This window comes from Gallinula chloropus, assembly GCF_964237585.1.
Source record: "Gallinula chloropus genome assembly, chromosome: 2".
Classification (NCBI taxonomy): domain Eukaryota; kingdom Metazoa; phylum Chordata; class Aves; order Gruiformes; family Rallidae; genus Gallinula; species Gallinula chloropus.
In genome coordinates, this window is record NC_140086.1 from 156,827,344 (window position 1) to 156,848,485 (window position 21,142).

General features: G+C 44.3%; 1 protein-coding gene across 3 annotated transcripts; it reads right to left on the minus strand.

Moving 5' to 3' along the window:
* Positions 1 to 3,256: 3,256 nt before the first annotated feature.
* NUB1 (negative regulator of ubiquitin like proteins 1) lies at positions 3,257 to 19,782 on the minus strand. Of its 3 annotated transcripts, none has more exons than XM_084280521.1 (15): positions 19,739 to 19,782; positions 17,943 to 18,060; positions 17,695 to 17,856; positions 15,182 to 15,240; positions 14,547 to 14,617; positions 13,540 to 13,722; positions 11,484 to 11,572; positions 9,092 to 9,198; positions 7,981 to 8,167; positions 7,515 to 7,622; positions 7,192 to 7,344; positions 6,099 to 6,245; positions 5,743 to 5,832; positions 4,820 to 5,012; positions 3,257 to 3,938 (listed from the first exon to the last, which is right to left on the minus strand). In XM_084280521.1, exons 2-15 carry the CDS (start codon positions 18,057 to 18,059, stop codon positions 3,775 to 3,777), a joined length of 1,830 nt encoding a protein of 609 aa, XP_084136647.1. In that variant the 5' UTR covers position 18,060; positions 19,739 to 19,782; the 3' UTR covers positions 3,257 to 3,774. The 3 variants fall into 3 exon arrangements, with proteins under 3 accessions (XP_084136647.1, XP_084136648.1, XP_084136646.1); XM_084280522.1 differs by lacking the exon at positions 19,739 to 19,782 and adding an exon at positions 19,529 to 19,613; XM_084280520.1 differs by lacking the exon at positions 19,739 to 19,782 and adding an exon at positions 19,106 to 19,233.
* Between the last annotated feature and the right edge of the window lie 1,360 nt (positions 19,783 to 21,142).

Here is a 21,142-nt window from a genome sequence, read left to right on the forward strand (position 1 = left end):
GCCTCTTTTCCCAGAGCTGGGATCCTCTGTGCCTGTCACCTGGACTCCAGTCAAGTCAGATATTGTCACTGCAGGTGACACAGCTGGGCAGTACTGGGGTGAGAAGGACTGCAGCGTGGTTCAGGTGATGTACCTCTCAGTGTGCAATTAGGAACTTTCCTTAGCGCTGCTCATTTTTGCATCCTTCTGGCTCTGAGGCCTTGCCCACTTCTGCCTGGCTGGTATCTAATGAGAAATGCTTCTCCTGTTCCTGTTGTCTGCTCTCATGCCCTCTGTGCCGCCGAAGGTGGAAGTGCCCTGCAGTGCAACTACAAACTCAGTTTTCCCAGCTGACTGTTGGGTCTGTCTGTTCCTGAGCATACCAGCTGATGGGGGATGGTGTGGCTCAGCAGGAGGAGTTCAGAGCAGACTGGACACCTCTCTGGGCAGCTGGGAGGAGTAGGACAGAAATTAATTGCTTTTTTTTAAACAAAGCTAGAGCGCAACCTAAACCTCAGACCTTCTGTACCCAGGTCAGCTGTTCGCCAAGGCACAGCAGGCCTCCCAACAACCTAGCAAGTTTTTTTTAACCCTTTAGGATCCCACACCTCACCCAAGGAAGCAGCGGTGGCTTCACGCATGTCTTGTGTGCTGCCAGGGGTGTGCCCTCCCAGGGCCCGCTTATCCCCAGCCACGGCTCCCAGGAGGGATGGGAAGCTCCTGGCAAAGGCCTCCCCTTGGCGCAGCAGGGAGCAGAAGCTGTTCACTACACACCAAGTCTATGGCTGTGGCTGCACCACCTTTGGGCAGCCTGCTTGGCTGCTTGCCTCTCCTCACAGGGAGAGGTTTTCCTTATATCCACTGGGAATGGCCAATGGAAGGGTTTTCAGGGGATTGGAGAATGAAAGTGGGCTGAGGTGTTGGGTGCTGTAGCTTTATTGTTCCTCATTACAGGGCTACATCCGGCCTTGGCTTGCTTGGTTGGCAGTAGTGTTGGCAAATAAACTTGAGAGTGTTTCTCCCAGTCTGTTTCCAGGTTCTTCCCTTTCCGATAACCACTGAGCCATGAATAAACAAGGGTTCTTATATTTTTCTATTTGCAAATATAACTCCTTGTAGAACCAGTACAGAAACCTAACCACATGTTTTTATTTTTATGGCTTTATTTATTCTGTACTACAGCAAGATACCAATGCTGTAATCCTTTTTTAGAATGGACTAATAAACATGTGGCATCTACAGACAACTGTCTCGTTCTTTTCTTCTCTGTTAGAGGGGATGGGACTGGCTGCAGCTGCACTGCCATTAAGAATGGATGGAATATGGAAAAAAATAAACAGTTTTGGAATAGTATATAAACCCCTTGAATGTAGGATTTTGGAAATGTTTCCTGGCTTTGCTTCCCTGCTGGGGCTGAAGTCAGGCATACCAAGGAGCTGTCCTGCCTCCTGTCAGAGCTTGGGATCCCTACTGCAGGAAGGCGTGAGCAAAGTCTAGCCTTTTGGGAGTGCTGTGCTCACTGCAGTGGCACCTCAGCCCCTGTAACCCTGCATCACTGGGTCAGGTCTGTCTTTGCTGCCTTGCACCCTGCTCGCCTCTCCTGGGGAGCAGTTTCAGCAGGTTTCCACACCCGAGGAGGAAATGGTGCTTTAATGACCTTCAGTGCTGTCTGTGAAAGACTGACTGGGGAGGTCACCGGCACTGCACAGCCATGATCCCTCTGCCACCCTCTCAGTCCTGCTGTGGACACTTCTCCATTGAGATGGTGGCTCCTGGTTGCTGGGGTGATAGCCTGCCAGGCGGTGTATTTTAGTTGCACTTTGCTTATGAGGTCAGGGCTAAGCAGAGAAGGATGGAGTAACACTGATGGCCTGGGCCCTACTTCTTGGTTAAAAACTTTGTGCAGTGTTAGACATGAGCTTATCTCTCCAGACTGTAGCTGCACATGGAATCAGCAAATGGCTTTAATAGGCACAGATGAGAAAGAGGAGAATTAATGAGTCACTCTCACTTCCACCTGGTGTTAAGCACATCACAGTGTCTTCAAATACACGGTCAAAATTAACTTTAAACTAGTAGCTACATTAACTTTAAACTTGTAGCTACAGCCACCCGCCTGCTGATCACTTAAGACTGCACACACAGTTACTGGGGCAGAATTACCTCACTGGGGCCTGGCTTCTCTAGCCAGCACCGTGTGTTATGATGCTAATTTTAAATCCCCCAAGGACAAAGGTTTGCTCCTTCAGTTTGTCCCTGCTGCTTGGCTATGCCAGCCGCTTCAAAGGGAAACGCTGCCTGTGCAGCCCAGGGAAGCCCTCGGGCTGAAGTAAGGAATAAATCTCTGCTTTCCCACCCACTTCTTGTTAAAACTACATGCATCACAGCGTATGTTTTTCTCATTTTCAATTCTTTTGTATGTTCCAGTTTTCCTCTGCATTAATCAAGCAGTTCCTCCACACTCCCTCTAGAGAAATGGGATATTATAGTTGCTGGGGCTGTTTTTTCCCCTCGGAAGCTTGTGTTACTGTCTTTAGAAATGCTTCAGCCTTCTGTGGGGAGATACAGAACCACTCTCACTTTTACAGCACTGGGCCTGCTGCAGAGGTACAAAGTACAACTCATTCCACAGCAAAGGAATCACTCCCTGGGTTTTGCTGGCCTTGGCCAGAAAAACATCCCAATACTGAAGCCTGTGACCAGAGCTGTACCCGGCTGCAGAACGATGTGCTGCTCCCTCCAGGAGCACCCTCACCCGAACAGAAGTCCAGGCCCTTGCTTCCCCACGGATGAACGCCAGCTCAGAGTAACCCGTCACACCACACGGAAGGTTCCGTTTCCAGCAGAGATCACTGCCCGCTCCCCGTTCCCACCAGCTCCGGCACTGCGCAGGGAGCAGACGTGGCACGAGCTCCCTCTTCCGTAAGAGCGACGCTTTGGAAAGCGAATACACTTTTTTTAAGGAAAGCTGACAAGCAGGGAGCAGCACCGCTTACCGAGCGGAAACAGGGTGCTGTAAAACCCACCGGAAAACCTCCCGCTATTTCCCCAGGCTGCCGGAGCTGGGTACAATGGCTGAGACAGTGCCCGAGCCAAGTTCCGTTCGGGAAAACTTTGTAGCCCCATGAAATCCATGAGTCTTGAGGCACGGACCTGGGAAGGGCAAGAGGAGATGCTCAGGGCACGGGCTCCTCAGCCCCAGAAGGAAACACCACTATGCAGGACACGGCGCAGGCAGGTAGTTCCGGCTGGGTTTTAAAAGCAAAGCAGAGGCAGCTTCCCAAAAGCAGCAGCAGCACAGTTACCTTTATTGCCTGTGTAACACCCGTGTGAAGTGACAGTAGAAACCCATGCACTACAGATACATAAACAACTCTTAGAAATCCTTCAGAGGAAAAGGAGAACAGTTCGTAAGTTAAGACCTCTCTAACCTCACAAGCTAGGGTCCTGATTCACAAACTTCTTTTTTTTAAAGCTGGTATTTTAAAGGGGTATAGAAATGCTTCTTTACTTGAATACTAAGTGAATTAACTTATTTCACAATAAAAATATAGTTTAGTTCTATTAAATCTTCTTCTGAAAATAAATGTTTCTATCTTTCTGCTATGACAATAAATTACAACATATCACAAATGTCAGCTTTAAGCAGATTTATAAATAAGCAGGAATTAAGTGTTCCACCTACAGTTTAACTGAATGCAAGGCATTTAGTAAGAGATAAGCCAAAGGTGCATTTATAATCCAAACTCAATTTGTCAAGGTAAATACATATAACTGAAGTAGATGTAATGGGATTTAATGCTGTGGTACTTGTATGTAGGATAAGTATTCATGAATGATCTGCTCCTCTTCCTCCAGTGTTAAATCCAGATAATCCTCTTCGTGTTCAGGAATATCCTCTAGGATTTCATTGACTGCATCAGTCTCCATGTCTTCATCTGTCTGTGAACTAGAAGAACCTTCCAACAAAGACAAGCAGTGGTGAGTTCATGAATTCACCCAAGTCAGCACCTTCCCCCTCTCACCAGCGTAACTGCTCAGTACAAAACTGTAGCTTTATGGTGTAGAACTACCACAGTTAGGACAACTCTGCAATTTTTCCCTCTATTTAAAAGCTGTAGGAAGACCCATAACTGTACAACAGGGATTGCTGCAGCTCTGACAAAAAACAAAGACAGACCGTGCATATTCCCCCTTTAAGGAACACTAAGTATCAGTTAGAGCTGTGCCACCCAAGGGACATGGGGAGTGAGTGTGTAGTCTCATCAGCTGACTGGAACAAACCTCCTAGCAGTCAGAACCCATCAAAAGGCAAGCCAAAACACCATCATCATCAGTGGCAGCTCCAGCAAATGAGTACTTGCTCTCCAAAAGAGTACAGGCAGAGACAGGTTGGTTTCAAAGAGAACTGATGCAAGTACAATTTGATGGGTGAAGCTGGAATCACTTTTGGGGTAGCAAGGCCACGTGCTGCTCATTGGGGAAGTGAGGACACAGATCCCGAGGCCTCCAGCCTTGGTGCCAGAGCCACAGCTGGTTCCTGCAGCCCTGCCCAGGCTGGTCCCAAAGGTTACCCCTCTCCTCCAGCTGTGTCTGTCCTGCACACTGCCTGTGGCCCACACGTATCCCTTATGGTTCCCCTATGCCTGGCACTGGCTGCAGGGGCTGCAGCTTGTCAGGAGCAATGGATACTGTGCCTGTAACTGTGTTACTAATGAAGTCTGGGGCACTACTCAAGGTTCTCTATCAGTAATTGAGCAGAAATTGCTTAACTGTTTTGTATGAAAGCAAGAACAGCCTTCCCCTTCCCTCTCTGCTTGCTGTGTGCAGCACCACATACCTGCAGACTCCGTAGGCCAGTCTTTTGATGACGTTGATTCTTCTGATGGACTGGACCCTTCTGGAGAGAGCTGCAGTGAGGCAGGGAGAACTCCTCCATAATGAGCGAGGGTTTGGGAAGCTATGTGGATGTTGCCTTTAAACACCTTTAAGGCTTGCTCCGACGACTCACGGCTGAAACCCATATACATCAGCTACAGCACAGGGGAAAAGGAAAAAAAAAAAAAAGAGAAATAAAAATGTCTGGAGATATCCAAGTTCATCCCACACCAGTTCAGACAGGAATCTGACAGTCATTCAGAAAGTGCTGCATGCCAGGAATTCCAGGACACTGACTCTAGTTTACTGGACCAGTTAACAACAGGGCAGTGACCCATTACAGGAATAGGGATGTTGAGCAGAATCATGAGCCTCTTGTTTAATATCCGACCAATTCTTGTTCTGTTTTCCAACAGGACACTTCAAAGCACTCCAGCACACAGGAGGGTGCATGTTATTTACTTTCTCTAGGCAATACAGCTTTGTCCTGACACCGATTACGTAGCCTCACTAACTACTAAAGAGCTTTTCAGATGGCCTGTCACGAGCAAGACTTTCTAGCACTTTCCCCCATGCGCTGTGGTGTTTGTGGAGATTTGAATGAATTTCTCCTTTGCTGCCTTTTTTAGGCTAAAGTATCAGAGTGCACAGGCTTTGCTCTGCATCTGTGTGACAGGCTGGCATAGCAGGCAGGAAATACACACGGATTACACTTGAGCAGAGTGTGACTCTACTGTGAAGAACAGATGCCACGCGGTGGAAGCGTGACAGCTTGAGTGACGCGGGTCAAAGAAAATTCATACAGCTTTGCTTAAGAAAGATCTGGTATGTCTGAAGGCATAATTCAGAAACAAGACTACCAGGAAAGCCAAAGGTTTTACTTACACGATCAATACTTTCCTGGGAAACCTGAAACTGGTCGGAGGCCATATCATCATCATCTTCCAACAATAACTCTGGATTGTCAAGAATAAACTACAAGACAGAGAGGGATCAGAACAGAGCATCAGAAATACAATGTTTCTCAGTACAGATAGGTGTGCAGCCTGGTAGTTGATACAAGCAAACCTCAGCCAGGTGAAATGGTACCTGATGCATCAGGTTAGAAGTGGAAGTTCAGCTGTTACTGCCAGAAAAGGCAGCTATGAGCCAACAAATACAGACTGCAGAAAATATGTATCTGCTATACAGTAAATAAAAAAGCAAACACTGGCTTTTGTACAAAAGAACAACTCCCTTACCTTAAAGGCTTGGTCCAGGTTTCCTTGTGTGTTATGAAGAGCCACTTGAGCAGCTCTCTCTGAATAGCCCATACTTTTCAAGGTGTTTATGTCTTCCAGTCGCTGCCTTCTTTTAGCTCTCTCCTCTCTCCTTATCTGTGCCTTTTCCTGCAAAAACACAGCCGTTACAAAGCTCCCAATGCATGTGAATGGGGCAACCTTCCCCTGTGCATATAGGGTTTCCAGGATTCAATTCTTTGAGTCTCTTGAGGAAAAGGGATTTTTATGGCTTTTTTTTTTAAATACAGACTATGCTGCTAGACACTCGTTACTAAATAAAGCTGTTTCCATGAGCTAGTGCTGTTGCCATACTTCCGCTCTACAGATCAGATCTTACGCTACTGCAGCTATTATAGGCTCTGTGTGGTACGTGATAAACCTGTCTGGCAGATGGGCCTGCAGACAAGACTTGCCAAGGACAGTCAGAACTGGGCACATAGCCAAAGAGTTCTGCTCAGTCCTTCGACTTTTCCATCCCCATTTCACTGCCTGAAGTCTAGAAGTGTCACCTCAGTTTCCCAAACATAACTTGAGGCCCTTCAGGTCTAGCTGACACTGTCTTCACTTTAGCTTCCTTCAATTCAGCACAAATAAAAAAAAGTATCTTTCTCTCCTCCTGGATCTTCCAAGTCCAAAGCCAAAGCAGGGTGCAGTTTGATGGTTGCCCTCATCACACTTTGCTGTGCAGCCTCCTGTCTTTCAGACCAGCCAAGCCCAGGAGCAACACGCTTGATCATGGTGGTTTTGTTCTCACCCATAGCACTGCTGAGCAGTAAGCAACCACGGATGCAGCCTTCCTGTGAGTCTCCATGGTACTCCCACCAGTCCTTAGCGCTCTGTCCCACCTGCTGTGGGACAGAGCTTCCCTTCTTGTAGTAAGTTTTGGTTTCAAACTCAGGGCAACACATGCCAAGCTGTCAGTTACATCAACAGTGCCAAAGCAGGATAACCAAAGCCCTTAATTTAGCACCATGTTCTCTAGTCACACAGAACACGATCATGTGGACACCCCAAATGATAAGACCCTTGATTTAATGCTTCCACTACACCGTACCTCTCTCCGGTTGCTGATAAGATTGGCAGCATGCTCCACATTCCCATGGCATGCTCGCAGGGCAAGCCGAGCTTCCTGTTCGGAGAATCCCAGGAGTGACAGGGTATTAATTTTGTCAGGATCTATGGACAGCTCTTCATATAAATGAGCCGCCTGTGTGTAGAAAGAACAAAGCGATACGACTGACGCTGCTGCTAATGTACAAGCAAAACCCCCAACTTATTTCCCTGTTTTTCTGAGTAAGGAAAAAACAGGTGCAAGACAGAGCCCAAACACAGGAACAGGTGTGAACGACTCGGAAGTGCTGCCTGATGTCATCTTACCTTCTGAATATACTCAGCAGCCTCCTTTTCTCTGCCACTGTGATAGTGTCCTATCCCTTGAAGGAGGTAAAGCCGTAGGAATAAAACCTTCTCACGACCGTAGCTTCCCTAAAGAATTGTTTAAACAAGGGGGAGGGGGCAGGTGGGTAGAAGCACATGACAGAACATCAATTCATTATCAAAAGAACACTTCACACATTTAAAGATGACACAGTCACTAATGCAAAACACAGTGTGCAGGTGAAGTTATCACATCTAAACCACAGACAGTGCCTGTGCATACAAACACACATTGGCCACGACCTGCATGTGAGGTCTGATACTTCACCACACTGATGTTTACACAACTAGATTACAGACTAAAGAGAAACAAGAAAACACTTTTAAGAACCAGCCTTGTAACACCTCGATTATAACTGAATGCATGTAGAAAAAAGCCACCCTAAGGAAATCAAAGCCAGCATACTTTGATGTCAATAAGTCTCTCGTGGTTCTCCCCGTAGCACCTCTGGAAGCATCTGTGTGCCGTGGACAGTTTTTTCTCTGCATCATCCAGGCAGTCCAGCTGCTCCAGGCGAAAGTAACACCACACTATATCCAGCTGCAGCACTGCATAGTTATCAACGGTGTTCAGCAGTTCTGTGCTACACTCACTGGAAAATAAAACAATTACTTTGGGGTTCTGGGAGAGGTTGTTCAGTATTTCCACATGCTTTAACACTAATGAAACAACGTGCCGCAACTATGCGTACTCACACGTTTGAGAAAGCACACACACGTCTTATTTGAGGTAACAAACTGAGGTCAGTGGGGCTTTATTAGAGCACTGATCTCCCATCACATTCACTAACACACAGGGCACTACTGATAACACTGCATCTTAAAGAATTACCGCAGTCACAACTCCTTTGTTACCATTTAAGATAGCATCCCTTTAAAAGCAGAATAGAATTGAACGCTGTGTAATCTTTGGTAGGACAGAGAAACTGTCTCCTATGGCGCATGAGAACATGCAAACATCTGTGTCATCTCCTTGCACATGCACACACAAGAAACAGATGGGGACAGTATTACTTTGGGGGTCTCAAAAGAGCAACATCAGGCTCTGACTGCTGACAAGAAGCTACTTTACCTGCAGAAAACCTGGTATAGTTACTGACCTTAGCCCCTGCAGGGGCTACAGTAAAGCTGGGGAGGCACTTTTTAGAGGGGCATGGAGTGATAGGACAAGGGGGAATGGTTTTAAATTGAAAGAGGGTAGATTTAGATTAGATATTAAGAAAAACTCTTCACTGTGAGCAGGGTGAGGCCCTAGCACAGGCTGCCCAGGGAGGTGGTGGCTGCCCCCTCCCTAGAGGTGTTCAAGGCTGGGTTGGATGGGGCCTTGAGCAGCCTGGTCTGGCAAGAGGTGTCCCTGCCCATGGCGGGGGGTTGGAACTTGATCTTGAAGGTTCCTTCCTGCCCTAACCATTCTATGAAAACAGGGCCCCATTTATATGTGCAGGTAACGCTAAGGCTGTTCCTGTATTTGGCTGGCAGTAAAGCAAAGAGATACAAGGACTCAAAAAGGTTCTTACCAGAAGTGTTTGTCAGCATCCAACAAATATGGCAGTGCTATTTCATATTCTTTCTTCTTCATTAATGCTCTGCCCTTCTCATGATAACCCATTGCCAGCACAAGTGCCTAGAAAAAAAGATCGAGACTTTTTTTGCACCTCCCCAACTCATTTTTATAATTAAAAATGAATAGGTAGATAATCCACCAGAGCCCTTGCTCTTCCTAGAAAAACACCTTTGTATCAGTTCTGTAAGAACACCTATTCCACATAGCTTTGTATTTTTCCTTTCTAACATTAAAATATTGACTAAATAAACCCAGTGAATGTTACAGACATGTGAACAGTTGCACGAAGTTTATTTTAAAACTGCAACCCTAGATAGGTTGTCAATGATGAGTGATCAAGAGCTAAGCATTTCTCTGGGCTCTACACTTCAACATCATCCAATTTCTCTTGCTTTGCTGTTAGAATTATCTCGTAAAATCTAATGATTCACCTCCTGCAAAACCTCAGAATGGAACATTAGATTGTGATCGTGGCCAGAAGATATTCCAGTTCCTGGATAAAACAGAGTTCACACTCACCTTAAAACACAAACTGATGCCTCAGAAAGCCAGAATCAAAACTCAATAGCCTTGGTGACTATTAAGCAGGTACCCTTTATTGCAGCGCTGGGCACACAGGGGATCGCTCCTCCAAATTTGTGCACCCATTAAAGACAAATTTCTCCTATTTATACAGATTAACTCTACATATTCATTATAATTTCTAGGAAAAGGCAGAGTTATGCAAATTATTTCTAAAGAGTAATTTATATCAACTCCCCACAGATACAGCATGCTCAGTGACACCCAGGGGGTCCCTCGGTGGTCCTCAGGGATGAAGGCTGAATGCCCTCCTCACTCTCAGCGCATGCTCCCCACATCTCCTCTCCATGCTTATTTGGGCTCCCAACACCTGCATCAACTAGTGAGTTTTTCACTGAAAACAAGATATACTCTGTCTCTTGATCATTAGTCTTACTATGACTCCCCTAACTCCTACTTCCTCTAGTTTCAAGGCTGTTACACTATTATGGTTAAGTTTTGTAGCCACTTTCATGAAACAGCTTATGTGATTACAGCCAAATTCTGCTAAAATCCAAAACTAATCTACTCCTAAAACCATACAAATTCTTACTTCTTTATCTTCAAGGCTGTTACTTTTGCATTGCTATGGTTAAGTTTTGCAGCTGCTCTCACGAGCAGCTTACAGTTACAGCTTTCTCCTAAACTAATCTATTCTTAAAACCATGAAAATTCTTATATTAAAGTTATATTGTCTCTTATGCTACACCTATTTCAATCTATTCAGCATGATTACATTTCATTGAATCATTCCCCCCTTTTCATTATCCTTACAAATTCTTTTGTAGTTTCAAATTATACTACTCTATTGCAATGCTTTGAAAAGTATTCACCTGTTTCTATTTGATGTCTTATTTTATTTCTTCTCCAATCCCCGTATGTTATACTGGTCTGTTTATCACACCACAAAGAACAATGAATCCCCACACAAGAAATTAAAAGTAAAATACTTATCAAAATAACAAATGTGAAAAGTTGTTTGAGCCAGGCAAAGTTTGGGAGCCAGGAAGTAAGCTTATTCCAAACTTCCTTAAATCCCCATGATGTATCATCTTGAGCTACTTGGTGAAGAATCTTTGTTTGCTTCCACATATTATTTAAATATGTTTCAATTTCTTTTTCCTGATTTATGTATGCACAACAGCTTTGATTTATTGCCATGCACACACCTCCTTCTTTGGCAAGTAGCAGATCTAAGGCCACCCGATTGTGTCTAACTACGTTACTTAAGGAGGAAACTTCTAATTGCAATCTATGGATAGCATCACTTGTGTCTCTTTGGAATAACTCCATGCTGGCAGATATATTAACTACAGCTTTTTCCAATTCACTTACTCCAAGCCATGAAAGGAATGCCCTTGCAAAACCGTGAAAAGCAGTTGGCCGTACTATTGATTTATTCCTCTTTTATCTATTTTCCTCCAGGGGATCTGTAGAATTCCTGGTGGAGGATGAGTGTGATTAAATATCTGGTCTCCAGGAATTAGGTATACTGAAGTACACGTTCCGCTCCATTTATGTGGTAATACTTTTTGGGCCCTTCCATCTCTACATGCAGACTACAGAGGGGTCAGTGCAAGATTGGGCATGCAACTGACAGGTCTGCCTCCAGATAATTGAACTATTCACAACTGTAGAGTTCTAATTTAATTTTTTCTTTCAAAATTATTTCTATTAAGCAAAAAATCTACTAGACTAAGGGTTATATCCAAAAAAAGTGAGACTGTACTGCAATCCCACACTTGAAATGCTTCAAGTTGTCTGTGTAAGATACTTTTACTTACTTTCTTTGCTTGAGGAGGAATTTTGATTGACCTTCCAGTCTGATTAGCTATATCTAGATATGGAACAGAATCTGCATCCAAATATTCCTCTGAAAGAAATGAAACAGCAGTTTATATTTGAAGTTCTACCTTCAACAGAGGCTGTTTTTAAAATTATGTCAGTAAGCACGTGGTTAAACAGAAAACCAACAACAAAAAAAAATCAAAATTACATATAGAGGCTGCATCTATGATTTAGATGGACCTTCAAAAAAATACCCTGATCAGACAAACTGGAGGAACTATTAGAAAGGTCACTAAGGAAAAAGGACATATTTGTCCAAAAATTCAGACACAACATTGAAGTCACATGAATTCTAAAGATTTTTTTTTTCATAGATGGTTTGGGTTGGAAGAGACCTCAAAGCCTATCTATATCCATGTCCTACCATGGGCAGGGACACCCTCCACTAGCCCAGGCTGCCCAAAGCTCCATCCAGCTTGGCTTTGAACACTGTCAGGTATCCAGGGGCAGCCACAGCTTCTCAGGGCACCCTGTGCCAGAGCCTCACCACCCTCACATGGAAGAACGTCTTCCTGATAGCTAATCTAAGTCTGCCTTTTTGTAGAAGACAAAACACCTACATTTTAGACAATACAACATTTGAAATGCTTTATTTGATAAAGCATAGTATATAAATAAAAACATAACTGAGCATAGTTGATAAGCTGGATAGAAACCCCCATTAAAAACCAGCTCAGTATTTTCTTTTCCCCACATCTTTAATAATTATATCCAAGCTATCAATTTTATTTTCACCAACTTAAAATGAAAAGATGCTTTTCTCAAACAAAAGACAGTTAAACAGTAGCTTCTGCCCTCCAATTTTTCTCAGGTGAAACAAAATAGTTGTTAAATCCTTTCTATACTTCACACTGAACTTTCAGCACACGAGCCCACCATAGACTCCACTCTACACTGTGCTGTAACTGACAAGTTAGTGGCAGATGCCTTAAATAGGCCCTGTGCAGGATTCATGGGCTGGGGTCTAAATTACCCCTTAAATCCATAAAAGGAATCACTTGTTTCATTTGTTCAAGATCTGATATTATAGAAAGAAACAGGCTGTCACTGACCATTAAAAGAAGCTTTGTTCAGGTATTTTTGCATTTGGCAGGAATTCATTACATACTCAAATTTTACAATTTGTTTGTGAATTTTTGAAACAGTAAGAGAAAAACTCACCATCTAGCAAAGCAATTCACAAATACAACCTCATTTGGAAAAAATTATTACTGTTAACCTGACTATAACCCTTTAATTTAATCCACAGTCACCAGCAATCAACATTAAATGCAACGAGAATGGAGTAGCCACGTTAGGCATGGGAATGACAAGTGAGCTGTTCTGCACCATGAAGCCACGGTTACATCCATCTGTATCTGAGGTAAACTGCACAAAGTTTTTAATGACTTATAACACATTATTCCTCTGTGCTCATGTGTACAGTAAATTTAAAGCCTATTCTCAAGAGTCAGCAGTCCCATAACTGTCAAGTGCCAGTGAAATAATAATGGATTCATATTACATCCTTCTCGAAATGCCAAACGTTTTCTAGCATTCTAATTATGTAAGAAGAGATGGGAGTAGAAAAGGAAGTTTTAGTCAACTTAAAATCCAGTTTCCAAGTAAGTAGAAAGATAGAAAAGTATAAAGGGAAATCCAGCTACGGTACAGGCACTCTTCCATGTTGAAAGTCCACTGAGAAGATAATTTATGATGTGCAAGAATTAACACCCATCCGAATCACAAGGTTGGAAGAGACCTTTGAAGATCATCAAGTCCAATCAATCCCATCCTATGTTAAACCATATCCCTAAGTACCTCATCAACCCTTTTTTTAAACACATCCAGGGAAGGTGACTTAACCACCTCCCTGTGCAGTCTGTTCCAGGCCCTGACAACTCTTTCAGTAAAAAATTGTTTCCTAATATCCAATCTAAACCTGCCCTGGCACAGCTTCAAGTCATTTCTCCTCTGCTCACACTTCACACAACCCCTCCACAACCTCCTTACCTCTCTCTGCCAGAATTTCCAAACCCTTCTTAGTTCTCTGCATCTTGTCATTTATTTCTTTTTCTTTCTTGCACTGAAGTTCTTCTTCCTGAACTTTTCTTTTAGTTTCCTCATCGCTCTGTTCCAGCTGCAGTACCATCACCTTTGCATTGTGTGTTACACCCTGATCTTCAAGGGTTTTGCCTGCAAAAGAGAGAATGATGAAGACAATCCTAATAGAGTATTTGGGCAAAGACACCACTGTGCATTGTGCTGTCACTTGTGGGCAAGGGGAAGCCTGACACCCACAAACAAAATCACCCCTTGCCTTACTCCTACTGTTCTGATGAACCAGAGTAATTATAACACAGGAGAATTCAGTCAAGTCCTTGCAACTACCAACACATTCAGCAGAAACTCAGAAGTTAACACCTGACTCACATCTTAAAAGTGCATTTTAAACTGGCTTGCTTTTCCCAACACATTCAAAACATTCTTAAAACATGAGTGTCAGTTAATTGCTCTTCAGGTAAAAACTGGAATAACACGTCCAGGATCATACACGGAGGGACTAGGAATTCAGTGTGAGTTCCTATTGTCCAGCCCATCGTGGCTCTAATTCTGACATACTCTAAGGGAAATAAGTATGTCAGATGCCAAGGTCATCCCTAACGAGAACGCTGTTGTCATCACTTTCTACAATGTATCTGACAAGCTGACCATGGGTAAAACATTCCACAAAATTTGGAATATGCTGTTATACAATATGATTTTGAGGAAATTCTGGATTTCTCAAACATTTTTAGTATTTCAACACTTGAATAATGGGTCCTCAGTATTTTATTACAGGTGCCCTGTAATTGCTCTAATTCTAGCTAAGAATTTCCATTGTAATTTATTACATTTCCTGCAAGCTGACAATTCTAACTGTGATTCCCTGGGAATTTCTGAAGTTAGATTTGTAAGAAATTCTTCTTCTGAGAATCAGCAAACTAGAAAATTATAAAAACTCAACTAGAGGTACCTACCCAGGTCAAGCTGCTTCTTGTTTATGATTATTTTGATAGCATTTTCTTTCAATGAATGTTCCTGTGCTATCCTGTGAAAGAAATTTCATCTGTGAATATGAACTTGTCAAGACTACACAATATTTCTGTTATAATAGCAATAAAACTTAAAAAATAAGTATGCTCATAACTGCTTACAACTTTTGCTATAAAAGGCTGCTAGAAGTAAAATAACATAATCAGAAATATTTGTGTACCATATAGGTAACATCTGGGCTACAGAAAAATCTAATTAAGCAGAAAAGAATCTGATTTTAAAAACACAAGAGGAAGGGAAGCTGGTGTTCACTGTTCAGAAGACCTGCCTGGTGACATATTTGGAATACTGATCACTAGTGCCTTCTTAGGTACTTGCTGGGGATTTATAGAGAACTTTTTTCCACAGTTGCAGCTTTTCTGTTTTCCACCTGTTAAATCACAGCTTCTTACATGAAAAACTGCCCTACAGGAACATCCTATTCAGACATACTGAACAAACATAAATGCTAAGAAAAGCTTAATCAAAGAAACAGCATAATGTCATACAGTGCAGAAGACAAAACGCACAAAGCAGAGCACTCCCTCATTAGAGAAGAGCCAAGGGTGATTACACTTACTGTGATCTGAGCTCCTTGCCTGTGATGAACAGGTTAGTTTCCAGGGGGATTTTTCTGCTCTGTAGTAATTATATTGGGTGGGGGAGAAGGAGGAGGGAAGGGAAAAAAGCATGATAGCGAGATACTTTGGACATGTTCTTAATTAATTGTTTTACAACAACTACAAATTTCTTTTAAAAATAATAATCATGTTAACAGGGTTATGGTTGGGCATACATATTACTAATTTCCGGGCACAGTCTTGTACTTGCTATACAGCACTAAAAAGAAGCATTGTAACAGCAGAAGATTCAGAATTAGATAAATCTAAATTCAGAACCAAACAATTTAAACTGGCTAATTTAATTATGTACTTCCAATCTTAACTCTGCTTTGTAATTATACTACTCACCTGTGACTGGCTAAGTTATGATTAATTCCTATTAGTGTCTCTGGTCCCAGATTAGATAAAATGGATTTTTTTTTTTAATTAATTCCACCATGCCCAGTAGCATTGTAAAGAGGAATTATGAAATTACTTCTTTGCTTTAACTGCATGGCAATCACTTAACACCCTCTATCCTTTAGCCTATCACATTCCCTAGTAATTGTTTTTCACTACAGGAGAGAGAACAATTATAATTGTGTATTGTGTTTTAACAAGCATTCAGTTAAAAAAAGAAACAACAGCCAAACCTTCTGAACCATACGTTACCACCTAAGATCCTCTTCAGACAAAAAAAAAAAAAGCTAAAGCATTGCCATTTTCCAGAGTTAACAGTCACTTCTGTCCCTGGTTTGGAAGGCTACAGCCTCTAAGTGCACCTCAATAAAGAAGTTCTCTTTCACTGTTTCAGAGTGGATGAAGACATACAGCACTGGGGAAAATGTTGCTCCCACACATGATCACAACCGGTGACTGGTGATAATTGTTGTACTCGCTAGAGACTGTTTTTAAGGGGGAAATATCCCCAGTTCAAAGGCTTTGTATGAGCAAGAACCTAACCACAGTCCTGCTCTGCGCTGTGAGTAACCTGCACAGCACTCTTCACATGCCTATGGCTGAATTTTCTCAACCTTCAAAGCAGAGCTGCTGTATCCACAGCGCCATCTGAGATTGCTCCCTGGCCTTGTTAGTCCTCACACGGTGCCTGGGAGTTGCCTGGCAGGGTACTGCACAGAGCTGAAGTTTTGCAGACTCAACTCGGACCAATGTGATCAAATGCTGAGCTCGTTTATTGAAACACACACAGAGCTTATACAGGTTCCTATATCAGTACACGAGTTACATTACATTGCTATTGGTTAGATGCTCTGTTCACCTGCCTTACATGCATCTCACTATTGCTAATAACTGGTCAAGGCTACACAGCCACATCGTTCCTTTTTAAGGCAGCTGTTAACATTCTTGCAGCTTCTTATCTCATGGAATTTCTGACAAGCTCCTGTTCTCACAGAAATTTGCTCTGCTGTTACTGCATACTGGTATCTCTCTGCTGCCTCCCCCAGGCCTGATTATATGGGGGTCAGCAATAAATCTGGATGGGCCATGAAACCCATTCCTCTCAAAATGCCTTGCTACAGGGTACCAGGTGGCCTGAGCTCTACTGCACTGGCGCCAGGTGAACAGCACCTGGACAGCCACCACAAAGCGTCCAGCACATCCCCTGCCTGTGTTTAGCTGACTAGGGCAGATGTAGCCACAGAATTTGGTGTGGTGACCAGACTGACACTGATTTAATTAGATTCACATTGTTATTCTGGCATAGTTTTCAAGTGAAACTAGAGGTTGAAGCCTGGCTTTAAAAGGGCAAGACTTCATTCAGTTCTACCTTTGTGAAGCTTTTAGGAGCCTGACTTGGAAAAGAGCAGAAGAGTACCATCACAACAGAAAATCCTGCTTCTCATTTCCAAGTTCAAACACTGTCCATACCTATTTTAAATTAAGTTTAGTTAGCTGCCTGGGCTGGAACAGGCACATGAGGATAATGCTGTCACCCTAAGACCATTGCCACATGAAACAGTTAAAATTGCTAAAGGACTTCTTTTCAATGTCAGCCAAACATGGCCTAAGATGACACCAAATCCAAGCTGCTTACTGCACTTGAAGAGGGTTTAAGTTAGTTATCATTTAAACAAAAGCTGTGGTAATACAGGGATACTCATATACTAATTCTACTTCAGGTATTCGACAGTTGCAAAACAATACATCTGCTCTTTAGAGCCAATATAAAAATTCAGAAGGAATCAAACTCAGACAGACAGATACTTAAATCTAATTTACTTAAAGATAATTACTCAATAAATCCTAAAGGGAAGACAATTACTGCTCTCCTAATACCATATTCCTTTGTCATGATATTCCCACACACCTGGAAAACTGAAGTATACTTACGTAACTCCCTCTGTGTTACATATCCAACACAAATATCTCAAAAAATTTGAAGCTATTAAAATATTTGCATCAGATCCGTATCTAGAACTCAAAAGGCCAAAGTAGAGCTCCCTATAGACTTTTCTGCAGTGTCACTTACTTTTCTACGAGGCAGATATATATCAAGTCTGGCAATCCCAGTCACTTTAAAGTTTTCATTTCCTGTTCCACGCTCAATCGCTTTACACCGTATTTCTTCAAGCATATTCTCTGCATCATTCTCATTGATATTCAGCTTGGATGAATATTTTTGTACAAGCTCCTAAGAAAACAGCAAGAAAAACTGGGGAAATACACCAGCAGTATGACATGGAAGACACACGACATCAACTCAGAAAGAATACTTACCTTCATCTCTTTCCCAGCTTCTTTTTTTTCATTTGTATATGGTGGTTTCCATAGCTGAATTTTGTCCTCTCTTAAGAAGCTTGTCAGCTTTGCTATTAAATACTTCTTTTGTGCCATTCTTTGAAAGGAAAAGCAAAATTGGAAAAGAAAGAAAAAAAGCCATCTTTTAATATAGCTTTCCTGTATTGAGGTATTATACTTTTTTCAAGAAGACAAAATGACATTTTGGAATTCTGCAAAACAGTTGAGTACTAAATGCATTTTGGTGGAGAGGAGAACCTGAGTCAAAACTATTCTAAAAAATTGGAAAGGGGGAGGAGGCTGGCTCGAAGTAGGGATAATTCAGAAGCCCCCCACGTTGTGTCTTGCCAATTCAGACAAATTAAACCTCCTCTTAATCTGATCCTTAGTGTGAGCTGAAATTGCAGAAGGTGCCAATTCATCAAAATCCATGACTTCGTTTTTTTTTTTCCTCTGCTCAAGCCACCCCTTCCGCATCCCACCCCCAAACAATCCCATGGCCTTGCTGTACCTCTGCCTTCCTGCTTCTCCCAATCCCCTACATTAACAGCTTTTCTACAACAGCACCATGGCAGGGACACCTCTCAAGACCAGGCTGCTCAAGGCCCCATCCAATCTGGCCTTGAACAACTCCAGGGAGGGGGTAGCCACAGCTTCTCTGGGCAACCTGTGCCAGGGCCTCGCCATAATTAAACTTAATTCTTTCCAGCACCCTATTAAAAAAATAAATTTTGCTTTCACAAACACAAAAGGTATTATTTTACATGCAACACTTCTAACCTTGATGATGAACTCCTGTTTCACCATAATTAAATTGCCAGATAATCCTAGGCAAAAACATTTCTGACTGACTTTTCCACCAGCTGACACTAAAACTGCACTTGACAGTTTCACTTTCACTAACAGTTTAAAGGGACTTTCTCAAAACTAATTTGAGCGATCAGGGGAATTTCCCGAGGGCCATTTTGAATGCAGGACTGAGGTTTCATAACTACAGCAGCATCCTCTAAAGCCAGTTAGTCTTATAAAAGGAAACAATTACAGAAACAAAGCGCAAACCCCAAATTTGTGAGGGAAGGATCAGAGGATTCCACGTGTGATGGCACACGCTATTTTTTCCTCAAAGCAAGGAGGAAAGCTACCTGGCACAAGCAGGATGCATCACCCCGTGGCTAAAGGGGAGTGAGGGGCTGAGGCAGCATCACCTGCAAACACCTCAGAAGCCACAGGCTCAACGCAAGGAGCCCCGACCCTGCCAGTCCCAGCGCAGGGTTCTCCCCAAGCACACATCCAGCCTCTCCCCGACCGCCACGGCACCGAGACCGCCAGTCCCCGGCGCCACAAGGGGATTTTAAGCGGGGCCACGAAACCGCCGTCCTTTCCAGGCACCTCCGCTGCCAGCAGCGCCCAGGCAGCCCCAGCTGGAGCCGCCCACAGCAGCAGCGGAGCTGACGCAACTAGCGCGCTTCCGAACGGGCGCCCTCAAGGCGGGAGGGGGCCAGGCCGAGCGGGCACCGCAGTGAGGGGCTGACAGAGGGGCGCTCCCCAGCATCCCGGCCACCCACCTGCACCCCGCGGCAGAGGCTGGGCCTCGGGCCCCAGCGGTCTCTGAAGGGAACTCGGGCGCTTGCTCAGCTGCTCCCCCTGCCCTGGGGCCGAGAGCTGGCGGGGCCGCGGTCCCTGAGGCGGAGGAACCGGGAGCGGCACCTGAGGCAGGCGCAACGGCCGGCTCGAGGGAAGGCACGAGCTCCGCCCCGCCACCGCCGCGCGCTTACCTGCGCGCCGAGGGGCCGCCGCTCGCCTTCCGGGTGGGCCGGGCGCGAGGGGCAGGGCCCATGCGCCGTCAGGCAGCCGTTTGTCATTGGGGGAGAGGCGGAGGCCAACGGGAGCCCGGAAGGCTCAAGTTAGTGGGAGCGAGGCGGGGGCTCGTCACGTGCTTGAAGCCACGTTCCGTCCGCCATCTTGGCGCTCTGCCCTCACTCGGAGGCGGGGATGGGTTTAGCGCGGCTCAGCGGTTGTGGTTGCTGCCACAAGCCAGCCTGTTGTCCCTTGGGAGGGGGCGGTCCTGGGCTTCTGAGGCGCTTGGCTACCGGAGCCGGTCTTCTGTCATCTCCTGAGGTCTCCTTGGTCTCCTCAGCTGTGGCCTGGAGGAGGCTGGGTGCGCTAGAGCTGCCCCTCAGCTGCAGCCTCTCCGTTTGTGAGGCAAAAGGGGCTGAAACGGGCTGTGGAAACGGGAACCTCACGGGTTTCATGAGCCTGTGAACATGACGTTGAACTAGAATTTCAGGATTTTGGGCTCCCTGTATGCATAAATCAGACAAGTTTGCCTACTAACAAATAAGAGTACCCTGGCTTTTATGGCAGTCTTGAGTTCGATGCTTGAAACTTAGCCAAAGCTATGGTAACAGTCATGAAAGTTACTGTCCTGCACCCCCAAACACAAGTTAGCAGTAAAGGATTTGGTCCTGTCAGTGCTGAGAGCGAGCATTTCCCCCAAAGCCAAGGTGCTTTGGAGGATCAGTGGGTGACTATTTTTGCTGTGCTGAAGGCTGTGTTCTGGGCCAGCTTTTGGGGGTGGGCTTATGTTTTGCTTCAGGGGTGGCGGGCAGATATGTGCCTGGTTGTGAGGCTGTTAAAGCTTAACCTGGTTTCAGAGACTGGGCTAGAAGAGTACACGAGCTGTGTGTGGGGAATGTGGTACTAAACACAGTCTTCATGCTGAGGCGGGGCTGTAGTGTCACTTCCAATCCCTGTAATGACCCAGAGTCAGAGTGGGGTGTGCAGCAACACAGATGTTTGCCTGTACAATGTTGGCTGCTCAGTGTTGTGTTTCTACACAAGGGTTGGAGCTTTTTTTCTGGAATCTCTGGTACTTGTAAAAGATACGTGTTCTTTTAATGGGTTACACCACAAATAATTAACTCACGTGGATTCATTCTTCCATGTGACCAGCTGTCCCAGCAGCAAAGAGATTGCATTCTAACCACTCTGATGTATGATTAAAATCCTTGCACCAGATTATTATTTATTCCAGAGTGAATGGGTCTGCAGGACTGTCCTTATGTAAAATGTTGTCCTTAGGCAGTCATGCGGAGCAAGTGGGTGTGCTGCATACCACAGCTTTGGAAATGGGAACCTCGCAGATTTCCTGAGCTTGTTAATGAGACACTGAACTAGAA